Genomic DNA, 10,453 nt, shown 5'->3' with positions numbered 1-10,453 from the left:
TCCGCGATCTCGGCTAATTGTTAGAAAGCCCTTGCTGCACTAGGTCAGAACTACTTTATTGTTGAACTATTTCGGTGGATACAAAACTTATTCTTCTGAAGTTCGAAACGTTTTTGACCAATTGAGATACTTTGGTAGGCCTCGTTCTTACGGAATTATAAGTACAGATTGAAATATTGCAATGCCATCGAAAGAGATGCTAAGCCTTCTTATAGAAATGAATCACGCTTTATTATCATTTAACTACGAATTACACTTTAGTTCATTAATGCTAATAACTTTTGAAAATTTTCGAAAGATTTTCACATATTTTTAAAGATATTTCACTCATGTCTCTTCACTTGCAAAAATATGCCATCGAAATGAATATGACAAATGACACAACCAACTTGTGAGACAGCAAAGTATAACTCAATGAATAGATGTCAAGTAATAACAAAGAACTCATAATAAATAAGTATTTGTAACAGTTGTTTCGTACCTACATATGTAAGTAAATATGTTTTTACACTCCAATTCTGAGCAATAATTACAATTAAGAGCAATTTAGTGTGGGAAACTTGAAGCGGAAAATTTCCGAGCTTTCCCAACTTTTTGACACCACAATGAATTAATGCGATTTAATAACTGTAAAAGTATGCAAATCCATACATAATTTGAAATGTACTTTTGTATTTTGATTGCATTGAGCTATAGTGATGTGCCTAAAGCAATTAAGCCAGAACGAATCGCGACGAAAAGGGTTTTGGATAATAGTGGAGTTTTATTTGGGCAATTTTCATTCTATTAATAATAAATATATTTTTTTTTTATTAGAAATTGGTTGAAAAGCTAATAAACAAATTAAAATCAAGAAGAAACGTTGACTTTAGTTGGCTCGAAGCTAAATTAACCTTTACAAATACCAAAGATTCCTTACAAGAATTTGATTTTGAACGGCCAGTTTGTGTGGTGGCTATATGCTATGGGTGTTTTGATTTGAATAATTTCTTCGAATATTGCATCATAAAGATATCTCACTTAGTTTTCCAACTTTCAGGGTTAGGTAACTCGATTGGAGCTAAACAAAAACTAACTAGATGGCGCTGGAATCTTTTGTTATATTTTTTGTGTTTAAATCCTGTATATGTATGTATATACATATTTGTCTTCACATAATATATTTTTTATATTTTAATTAACAGTATACCCAGGTCATATATTGCCAAAAATATATTTGTTATATTGTATTTTTTACTGCAAAATTTGTTGTCTTAGCGAGGAAGCTCTAGAGTCATCCAGTTATTCACTATTAACCGATTTTTAACCATTTGTTTGTGATGATTTCTCACAATCGGATTTTCAATCCCCTTGAAAGAAATTCAACTGCTCAATTCATTCAGCAGTCTTGTGTGACTGTGGTTCGACTTTCAATAACGAATCGTGTTTATAAATTGAACGAATGTAATATGGCATTACCTGTGTTTTCATTATTTTAAGAAAAAATAGATGAATTTCACTAATTACTTGGTTGTTTTGAGAAATGAGAGTCTCACTGAAATAAGTAAAATTTGCCGCCAATTTACGAGGCAAGTTTAATAAATCATAAAATTATTTAACAAACACCTCCTTTATCTTTACTTCAATGTAAGTCCTCAAAAATTGTCTATAGCTTCGAAGTACAGTGAAATTCCCGGCCATACCATGCAGTGACCGGACGAGACTAGCTGACTGATATTTTATTCTTCCTATTTATCATCTGAGCGACCGAACCAGACACATACACTGTTTAGGTAATATTTCGAACAAATCATCTCTTATATGCGGATAAAAATTAGTAAGTTCTAAGTTGGTTTTAAGTTCTTTTAAATTCTTATTAATTTTTGAGACAGTGAGAGTTTGGAAGAACAATACGTAAAATAATGACGGCAAACAAATAGATTTGCGCTGTCTGGTTCGCAGTCGCTCAATGAAGACTAATGGGATATTTATATAAGAAATACCACTGTAGACTATAAATAAATTTTAAGCATGGAGTTGACAATGCTGAGCCGGATAACCCAGAGTTCAGATTTTATTAGTTATTGGCTCAGTTCTAGGTGCTTCCTCCGGCGGGTACTGCGTCGAATACTTACACAGCTGGAGTACTTTCGTCCATTCGGACAACATGACCTAGCCAGCGTAGCCGCTGTCTTTTAATTTGCTGAACTATGTCAATGTCGTCATATATCTCGTATAGCTCATCGTTCCATCAAATGCGATATTCGACGTGGCCAACGCGCAAAGGACCATTAATCTTTGGCAGAACCTTTCTCTCGAAAACTCGTAAAGTCGACTCATCAGATGTTGTCATCGTCCAAGCCTCTGCACCTAATAGCAGGACGGGAATAATGAGTGACTTATAAGGTTTGGTTTTAGTTCGTCGCTAGAGGACTTTTCTGCTCAGTTGCCTACTCAGAACGAAGTAGCGCCTGTATTACGAGCTATTCTGCGTTGGATTTCGAGGCTGATTATGTTGTAGATATTTGTAGACGAAATTATCTACAACTTCGAAGTTATGACTGTCAATAGTGACGTGCGAGCCTACTCTCGAGTGCGACGACTGTTTGTTTGATGACAGGAGATATTTCGTCTTTCCTCGTTCACCACCAGACCCATTTGCTTCGCTTCCTTACCCATCGTGGAGAAAGCAGAACTAAAATAATGCTTGGTCGGATGAAAAAATGAGTGCATTGCGATAATGTAGACTCGTAGGAAAGGCGAAGTAATACTTTCCATTGACCAATTCTTGATGTATTTTTGATTCATATTGTTTATCAAATATCATTCTAGGTTATTTATATGATTTCCATCGGGACAGCATTTCGTGGAATAATGGTTGCTGTGGAACAACAACAGATCAGCAAACTGATAATGCCGAGTTATCTTATTTGAAATTCTTCTTTCTTTCTATTCTTCAGAAACGTTTTCTCTTCGCTCCAAATATGATATTGGTACACGAAAAGCAACCGAAACAGTTTTGCGTAAAATCCGTGAGACTTATCTAACCGCCCTCGTTCAATTTGTGGTGCATTCGAGCGCTCATATGTGCATTTGTCCGTTCATGGACGAGCTGCCAATTGACAAATGGCAAAGCTTTTAACCACAATCTAATAAGTACATACCGACAAAACAGAAAACAACAACAAATCAATTCGGTATGGGAAAGTAAGTTGATGCCGTAGTGGTTTTTGTTGCTGTTGTTGATGTTGGTCAAGTTGGACCGTTAGCTCGGTGTGCTACCTGCGGTTTGGGGCTGTGCATATTTCATTTGACATGTTGCAAAACTTTTCACTCAACTGCTACAACACTCACCAACAAAACAACAATAACAAGTGAATTATTATCGTCACTTTAAACAACCAGCAGAGTTGCTGGCTAAAAAGAGGCGCCGCGCCGCAGGCGGCATGCGGCAAGTGCAATGTGCTCACAATTTATGCAAATTAACCAAAACAAAGTCGTAGATCGACAAAGCCCGCTATCAGTGGCCCCCCACTCAACTAACCTCAACAATAACGCAAATTCAGCCAGCGACCGACACAGTCACCTTGTGAACGCTGAGCGCAACGAATCGCTTTCATTAAACTTTCTGCTTTCTTCTCGCTTTCAGTTTTCGGCTTCGCCTCTGTGCTCTTTCGCCGCATCTTCATAGCGGAACGCTCCCGTTTGCGCGCGTTGCGATTTGGCGCGGCGTGACGTTACATGGCGTGGCACCAATCCAACAGTCACGTTGCCGCACAATTGTCGCTATAATTGCTATGCGTGTATATATATGTTGGTGTGTATGTGTGCTTGTTTGCCGGCTTTCGGCGCACATGACCACCACTATGTTTGCTCCACTTACCGTTTATAATTCTGGTCAGCTTATTGCGGCGTGTTGACGATGGACTTAAGAGGCTTTCGCGTCGACTGTTGCCCGCACTGCTGCCGCTGCTGCAGAGATCGCCACCGGCACCGTAATTGATATTCAATTGGGTTGTTTGCGATGTGGTGCTGCAGTTCGAGAACAGGCTGCTGGCCGACGGCCGCTTGCTGAACGGCACCACGGTGGGGCGTGGGATGTCGAGTGATGGTCGCGGCGTGTCGCTAAACACAATCTCGGCAAAGGAATCAATGCTGGCGGAACGTTGCAGTGCGCTACTGTCCTTTCGCCTGCAAAAACAAAAAAAAACATGCACACTCATCAGTAAAGAAGAAAATAAAAATTAAAGAAAATGAAAACATTTTCAACGGCGAAGTGGTTGGCAATATGGAGTGTATAAAGCAACATAAGTAAGCACCTACTTAGAGCAAAATGGAGCGCCTTCTGAATTATTGAACGTGGCGCGCAGAAAGTGCTAAGCAAAGCGGAATTGGCTTCGGAAGCAATAATGCGTGGATGGACTTTTCATGCGCTTAATACTTGTATATATGTATGTATATACTCATGCCATATGTTCAAATATAGATATTTATGAGACATATGTTAATTTTTATAAAAAAATATATACATAGATGGTAGTGCACTTATTTTTTTTTAATGCCAAGAGATCATAATATAAAGATTAATATAAATAAATAAGAAATAAATATATTTTTTATTTATATGTATGTATGTATGTATGCTTCTTATATACTGGGTTGAACAACTGTACCAATTTTGTTAACAGATCTGAAGTTCACCATCTTATCGGTGCCAAAGACTTACCACCTGTCTGAAAAATAAAATTTTTCGTAACATATTACAGATATCAACATGGTAAGTTTTTGAGATATACACATGTTTAAGTATAGTTTAATTAGAGCTGCCACGTTATTAAAAATTAAATTTTCACAACTAAAAACTAATATCTAGGTTATAAAATGAGATAAAATTTAGAGTTACCACCTATACAAAAATATTAAAATTTTCTAAACTCTGTCAAATGGAGAGCATATTAGTTTGAATAATGCTTGAATTAGGTATATATTTAACAAAAAACTAAAAACAGTGGACAAAATTCTTTCTTCTTATGAATAACAATACAAATTCTTAAATTTCCGAACTTAAAGGTTTTGAAAATGCCTTATTTGTTTGGAGGTCCCAATCGCATGCGGCATCATACCTATGTATAAAGCCTTACAACTTAAGCTCCTTGCATTGAGAGTACTAATAAGGCGAATTATTAGGATTTGAAGTAATGGAAAGATTTTTCGGTCAAAAACTAATAAGACTTTTTAAATAAAATGTTTTGCGAAAGTCCATCTGTCAAAATATTTCTTTTTTAGGTTGGTATGACTGTTATCTGGGCCTTATGTCACATCAAAATAATCATTAGTGTTTAGCATACGCTTGTCTTACTGTGATTGTTGGAATATAGGAAAGATCAGTAAAAAAAATTTTGAAAGATCATTGGTCCTAAGAAAAGTGAAAGCACCAGTATATTTTTTACTGGCGATGAGTCTTGGATCAATCGGCCAAATATCAAGGAAAGGGTGAGCCGAGGCCGAAAACACCCCTGGTCAAAAATCAAGGTTATGTTGACCGCTTTTTCGATTATCGTACAACACATACTTTTTGCACCATGATAATGCATCGTCACGTACTACATTGATTCCGCTCCGGGAAAACCGTTTTGAGTCAGTTGAAGCCATTAAACGTAAATCGGTACGCGGATTGAAGGCTATTTCGGAAATTGACTTTAACAACTGTTACAAGGATTGGAAAAAACGTTGGCACAAGTGTATTCGGTGCAAGAGGGACAACTTTGAGTTGCCGACATAGATTTTTTAGAATTAATTGATACTTTTAAAATTATGAACAAAGGCTATTACTTTTTGTTCATAGTAGTATGTGTTAATAACATAGCCGGGGATTTAACGGTGAGATGGTGGGGGTCTCCATGATGTGGTGTTTGAAAAACAGTTTTAATAATAATTTGTATATATTCTTACTTCTAATAAAGCGTCATAATAGCTGGTAAAACGTTTATGGACGACACGGGATATTTGAACAGAGATTATCAATGCTGTAAAAGTTAATAACAATGAGGAATAATAGTAGAGTGACTTTAAGTATCTATAAAAGTAGAGACATACATAGCATTGGGGGTTTTGCATCGCTTTGAAGACAACCCAGACCGTACTCTTCTGTTTAGTGTTTGTTCTGATTGATGTAGGACTGAATCACTGAAATACGATTCACAATAGAACAGGGTATCACAAAGTTGGCTTGATTCATTCTTGGCAACCAAGCTGCCATAGTTCGTTCGGGATGAAGTCCACAAACCATAACTTCAGACGCAATCTTTGAGTAATGAACTGAACGCTAGAATATGGTTTTAGAAATATTTAGGACGAATACTGGAGAGGAAGCATCCTTTTTCTACAATCAAGTTAGCAGGCCATCGATTTACACATGGTTTTCTCGAATTTAACTGCTTTAGAACGACTTTGAAATTACTTCACAATTGCTTATTAAAAATGCTATATAAATAAGTACTGTGAAAGCTCTATTTAACGGACGATGTATTAAATGGACAACTCCATTAACCGGCGCTGAGATCAGCCAAAGTGAATCGCAACAATTTTTTATGTTTATTAAGAACAATCTATAAAGCGACAAAACCATGTGTCGAGCCAATCTATTAAGAACAATCTATAAAATGGACAGAAAGGCTGGTCCCAACAGTGTCCGCTTGTAAGAGATCACTGCATATCAAGTTTGATTGAATTTGTGCTATACCTATCTATGATATTTTCTGAACTCGTAATAAAGAGAGAAAAAAAAAAAACAAGGAAATCCCACTCAAATCTTTCGATTCTTCCAAACGAATTTCATTTTCCTCCCTTAAATGAAAATAAACTGTGGAAGTTTGCAATAATATTTTATATAATTTAAACTAATTAATTTGTATGGACTTGTTTAATTATCGAGCGCTAATTACAACATCAACAGAAGAGTTCGCTCATCATTAACTCATTACGTTTGCATTGACTTGACACTTTAAACGGGAGCTTTTGAGAGGCAGGAAATTAAAATCGAACAGTTTGCGAAAACTTCCGTTCGAAAATTGTAGCGCACTCGCTCGCAACTCGCTGAAAACAACAGCACTAACAACAACAACCACAAGTTTGAAATGAAAATCGCCCGGCAAGTGACACTTTCATCCGCTAACGATAGACAAACACCCATACATACGCAAGGCAAGTAATAAAAGGACCAACAACGGCGATAACAACAACCATAAATTGTGCCATATAAAAATAGTAAGTGCATTTGTCAGGTCCATAATGATTGCATGACTGGCAACCGGAGCGAAGAAATGCCATTTGACAGATTTATAATTTGCTATAGGCGAAATGCATTAAATCAACGCATGTAAATGCAATCAAAGTTTATGCAAGTGAACTGCTAACGGCCAACGCGCTGCGCGCCACAACCTCATGCCATCTACCAACATTTTTTACTGCCTTTTTCCGAACGTTCTTGTGCAATATTCGTCAGCTGGTGGAAAGTGAATAAAATTTGCAATGACTGGGAATGCTAACGCACATTGTTTGTGTTGTGCCTTATATAAATAAGGAATGGGTGTTTCCATGTATATGTACATAGCTATATATACTACATACATATACATAAACATATGCAACTATGTATAGTTGTTGATCTTTGAACGTTTATTGTCAGCTGTCGAGTCCTTTACGTGGCAAAGTCGCAACGGTGGCATCTGTTGCAAATGCGATGATGAAGTGGCAGCAGCTGAAGCCGCATGGCTTCACGCATAATGGCAGTAATACCGACAACAACAAATGCAACGGCAACAGACCAATCACAATGGGTATCAAAGCCTTTTTATTGTTACTGTTGTTATTGCATATCGTTGYTTTTGTTGTTGTTGTTGTGTTTGTATGTATACTTTGGCCGTCGTCATTGCTTCCGGTCGTTGCGGCCGTGTTGATGATTGCTGGTAATGATGTTGTCGCCAGCACTTTAGCGCTACAGACACCCACACACACACACACACACAGAAGCACATGCGCTCTCAATAACTTAAACATGCCACACACACACTTGCCACAATAATCTGCGTGCCTTCAGTGGCATTTTAAAGCACTGCACAGCCGTGAGTAATAATAATAAAAAGTAATAGTATTAATAATGCTATTAACTTCTTCATTCTGTAGACACACACACACACACACACGCAACACATTTTTATAGAGTTGGCACTTGAACAAACGGAATCGTATGTATGTAAGTGAGAGGGCGTGTTAATGCCGTTGTGAATAATTTATCTATTTATAAGCGTTATGCCAGCGGCGCGGTACAGATCTCTTAAAATTAAAGTAATTTTTTGAAATAACGGTAATTACCAATAACCGTATATTGCATAAATGAGTTTTTAAACATTTTCGTTTTTTTTTAATATTACCAAAATAACTTATTAGTGAAGAAAACTTAAAAGCAAAAGCGAAACGAAAACGAAGAAACTTGCCTACATTTAGGCGCAAGAAAAGAAAAACGTTATTTTAGCAGCATAATTTCATTGGGGTAGACAGGTTTTGGCTTGTTTTTTTGTTATAAGCTAATAAAGTTTATTTTAAAGTAATTTAAAGCGATTTAATAGGTTTAATCGGTACAAATTTATTATACAAAGGCAAAGGTCACTAGAAATATTTTTGGTTAATATATCACGCCGGTGTTGAGTAACACTGATAAATCTTTGGTGCGTGAAATAAGGCAATATTTTTTATAGTTTTTGTTTATTCATTTTCTAAGCCGAGGTTGCAGCCATTAACCCTAATAATAACGAATTGATGCTATCCATAAGCAGAACCAAAATCCCCCAGTTTCAACTTCCAGTACTAAACGGTGCAACACTCTCTCTATCCCCCACAGCTAAATACTTGAGGGAGGAGATTGACACCAAATTTTCCTGGAAAATAAATATAGAAAAATATTATAAATAACGCATATAGTATGTCCTACTACACTTGCAAGAGGCTTGCCAGCAAGAGTTGGGGCCTTAAACCTAGTATAGTCAGGAGGATGTATACGGCTGTCATAAGACCTATACTTACATATGGAGCTTTGGTATGGTGGCCAGCGCTAAAGAAGCTATATAACATTATGAATTTAAATGGAATACAAAGAGCAGCATGTGCTGGTGTTACTGTCGCAATCAAGTCATGTCCGACTGACGCGTTCAATGTGGTCCTGTAGAAACTACTCATAGACATTTTTCAAAAAGAGCAGCATGTGCTGCAATAAGATCTTTTATTCTTGTATTGGGTGGTTGGAATCAGAAGAACTATGGCCATAGAGATATCATAAACCAACTCAATGTTAATAAATCAGACTATATTCTCCCAATGCTGGATTTCAATAGACACTTCTAGGCGAGGATACCCATGACAAATTCCAGCATAGTCCTCAATTGCTAGAAGGCACTGAGCTTAATAAAAGACAAGCTCCACCTAGACTTGATCTGGGTTCCCGGCCACAGGAACATTTTTGACAACGAAAAAGCAGACGAGTTGGCAAAGGCAGTAGCTTTCCTTAACGAATCCGAGGCAAAGCTAATACCAAGTCCGCTAGGATCGATTAAAAGAGAAATCAATAGATAATTTCAACAAGTTGCAAATAACTGATGGAAAAACATAACAAAATGTAATACTATATAAATATTGTAAATAATTATGGCCAACATATGACAAGAAAAAAACTAACGACTTATTAAAAATGTCCAGGAAAAGTATATACAGAATAATAGCTAAAATAACGGGGTACTGGTCATTTGGAGAACATGCGCCCAAAATGGGTGTGCCCAACAACAACATCTGCTGAGGCTGTGAAATAGTAAGGAATAAGGAAACAATTTTCACTTTTTCTGTGAATGTCCGGCCCTATCACAGATTCGACACAGAACACTTGGAATCGATCAAGCACCAAACCTTGAATGGGTGTCTGCAAAAAGCAAATCAGACATAAGTAGTTTCATCGAAAAATGAAAATGGTTTGAAAGAGAATTTGAAACGTGAAAGCAAATATAAAAGGTCTACGACTGTGCCATTTTGATGCAGTGCTAATTGAGCCCGAAAGACAACAGGGCTGCACTCCTACCTACCTACCTACCTACATTAGAGAGCACAGAACCGACATATAAAGCCTCTGGAGTATTATATGTATATTCAACATTTTCAACACAAAATTGAAAATTTAGTTATTCAAGTGCTTAAAACACATTAGAAAATAAAAACTATTTAGACTACAATTTTATTTTTAATATATAAGTATTTATATTGCAAACTCATTCTTATAAGAATGTATACCATATTATTTACCTTATTTATAGCAAAAATGTCTAGCGGTAGTTTATTTTATGTTTGCCATTATTATCCATTAATATTCATAGATATTATATCCTCCAATTCATAGTGGTTATCATATTTATTTTTATTTTCAATTCACACT

General features: G+C 36.6%; 1 protein-coding gene across 1 annotated transcript in view; it reads right to left on the bottom strand.

Moving 5' to 3' along the window:
- The window catches only part of LOC108965686, a 60,113-nt gene that overhangs the window by 6,987 nt on the left and 42,673 nt on the right, over positions 1 to 10,453 (bottom strand). Inside the window, exon 5 of the mRNA XM_018928264.1 lies at positions 3,863 to 4,170. Coding sequence (XP_018783809.1) covers positions 3,863 to 4,170 — 308 coding nt within the window. The remainder of the gene's footprint in view (positions 1 to 3,862; positions 4,171 to 10,453) is intronic.

Source organism: Bactrocera latifrons, unplaced genomic scaffold (genome assembly GCF_001853355.1).
Source record: "Bactrocera latifrons isolate USDA-ARS-PBARC rearing strain unplaced genomic scaffold, ASM185335v1 scaffold_10, whole genome shotgun sequence".
Taxonomy (NCBI): domain Eukaryota; kingdom Metazoa; phylum Arthropoda; class Insecta; order Diptera; family Tephritidae; genus Bactrocera; species Bactrocera latifrons.
Note: the sequence above shows the minus strand (reverse complement) of the source record. Positions and strands in the feature narration are given on the sequence as shown.